Source organism: Oxyura jamaicensis, chromosome 25 (genome assembly GCF_011077185.1).
Source record: "Oxyura jamaicensis isolate SHBP4307 breed ruddy duck chromosome 25, BPBGC_Ojam_1.0, whole genome shotgun sequence".
NCBI lineage: Eukaryota > Metazoa > Chordata > Aves > Anseriformes > Anatidae > Oxyura > Oxyura jamaicensis.
In genome coordinates, this window is record NC_048917.1 from 641,028 (window position 1) to 642,966 (window position 1,939).

Genomic DNA, 1,939 nt, shown 5'->3' on the forward strand with positions numbered 1-1,939 from the left:
CGTGCGCACCTTAGCACGGCAACTTGCTTTGCTTATATGCCGTAAAATGTTACATAAGGCAGGAAGGTTCCCAGTATGCCTAGACATATTCATAACCTATCCCCGCTTTGTATTAAAATTAGCTCCACAAAGTCATTTCCATAAACTCCTCCCACAGTGCCTTCTGATGGTGGTCATCGGGGGGTCACGGGGATGACGTCCAATAACTCCTCTTCATCACCACTAGCTGACCCCCTGCCTTTGTACTGACTCAGCTGCTCCTTGGCTCTTGTCCAAACCCTAAGGTCGGTCTCAGCTGGTTTTTGAGACAGGTTCCCCATTTCTGTCAGGAAACATCTTCTGCGAGGGGCCCCGAGACTCCTTGTTTTGGTTAATTTGCACAGTAGTAAGCCAAGACACTCAGCAAGATCTATTTTAAAGCGATTAAGCAAGCCCCCATTCTTTCATTTCTTGCTTTAATAATTACGATTGTTTTATTTAGAAATCATTAATACAATTAAGCAAGTGAGATGGGGAAGATGCTAAAACTTATCCGAATTAGTATTTAGCTACGTATATGGTAAAATATCCTAATTATCAGCGATGGAGATGAGAACCTAAAAATATCCTAATTATCAGGGATGTAGATGAGGGCCTTATGAGAAGCAGATGTAAAAAGGAAGATATGGCTCAAGGTCAATGGGTGAGGGAAGGATGAACAACTCGTTAGGGAAGGATGAACAATTTGGTGGATAAACAAAAAACTTCTAAATACTGTCCAACAAAAGGTCAAAGTCCAGAAAGCTAAAAAGTTTAACCTCCTCTTCCTCATTGCCTTCATCCTGAAAGAGCCCTGCCCACGACCACCAGGCTACATTGCGCAGGCCCAGCCGGAAGGAGCTAAGGGCAGGGAGTATGGAAATGAGTACTTGGAAGAGATCTGCCTTTTCGGGGAAAATAATGAATATGTATTAGAGCTCATGTAATATGTAACAGTATTCTTGTATAAAATTGTGAGAGACGACCGGGCAGGTGCGCACTTTTTTGAGGGAAGCTATTCCCAGTGCGCCCGGTGCACCACAAGAAAGTATTCCTACTTTACAACCCTATGGTTGTGGAGTCTTTTCCGCACGTCACAAGCCCCCCATTCTATTCCTGGCTTCAGTGGCAGCCCCCCCATCACCAGCTGGTCTCACAGGTGTGATACATGGAGTGAGAACTGGTGTCAAGAAGAAGATGGTTGATGTTAATAAAGAAGGGGGAGATGTGGGAGTGTGGCCATGGGGGTCAACAAGCCCCATGGTTGGTGATAACATCAGACTCTTAACGATGAGGCCATCAGGAGTGTAAAGAGTTTAGAGGGAACAAAGAAGGGTGGTTCAGGAGTCGCCTTGCCTTCTGGGGTTGCTTGTTCTCCAGCTGTTAAGGCATGGAAGTTGCTGGGGGTTTGCTGGTTGAAACTGTTAAAATTTGTTGTTAAATGTTATATGATAATCATATTATTAGTGTGGTTTCAAGGGCTAACGGAACACGGGAAAAGATGGCCTCGCATGGGTTGGTGTCACCATCCCTGGAGGTCTTTAAAAGACGCTTAGATGTAGAGCTTAGGGATATGGTTTAGTGGAAGATTTGTTAGCGTTAGGTCAGAGGTTGGACTCGGTGATCTTGGAGGTCTCTTCCAACCTAGACTATTCTGTGATTCTGTGATTCTGTGTCCATCACGTTTTGTTGCTTTCGGGAACCTTGTGGAGGGCAGAGCTTGCGCAGGAGAAGAAGGAGCCAGTGGAAGCCGCCCCTGCGGCCTGGACAGGATCCAGGACCCCCACGGGGTCTGCGCAGGAACAAAAGCTTGCTGGCGGTGGGGGGGGGAACCGTGAGCCTTCATCCCCACGACCCCCAACGACCTCGAGTACTGCGTTCAGTTTTGGGCCCCTCGCTACAAGAAGGACATGGAGGTGCT

The 1,939-nt window shown here is 46.9% G+C and overlaps 1 protein-coding gene across 1 annotated transcript in view; it reads left to right on the top strand.

The window, feature by feature from the left end:
* The first annotated feature begins 664 nt into the window (after positions 1-664).
* Positions 665-1,939, top strand: part of LIX1L (limb and CNS expressed 1 like) — a 97,592-nt gene continuing 96,317 nt past the window's right edge. Inside the window, exons 1-2 of the mRNA XM_035346440.1 lie at positions 665-682; positions 768-961. Coding sequence (XP_035202331.1) covers positions 665-682; positions 768-961 — 212 coding nt within the window. The remainder of the gene's footprint in view (positions 683-767; positions 962-1,939) is intronic.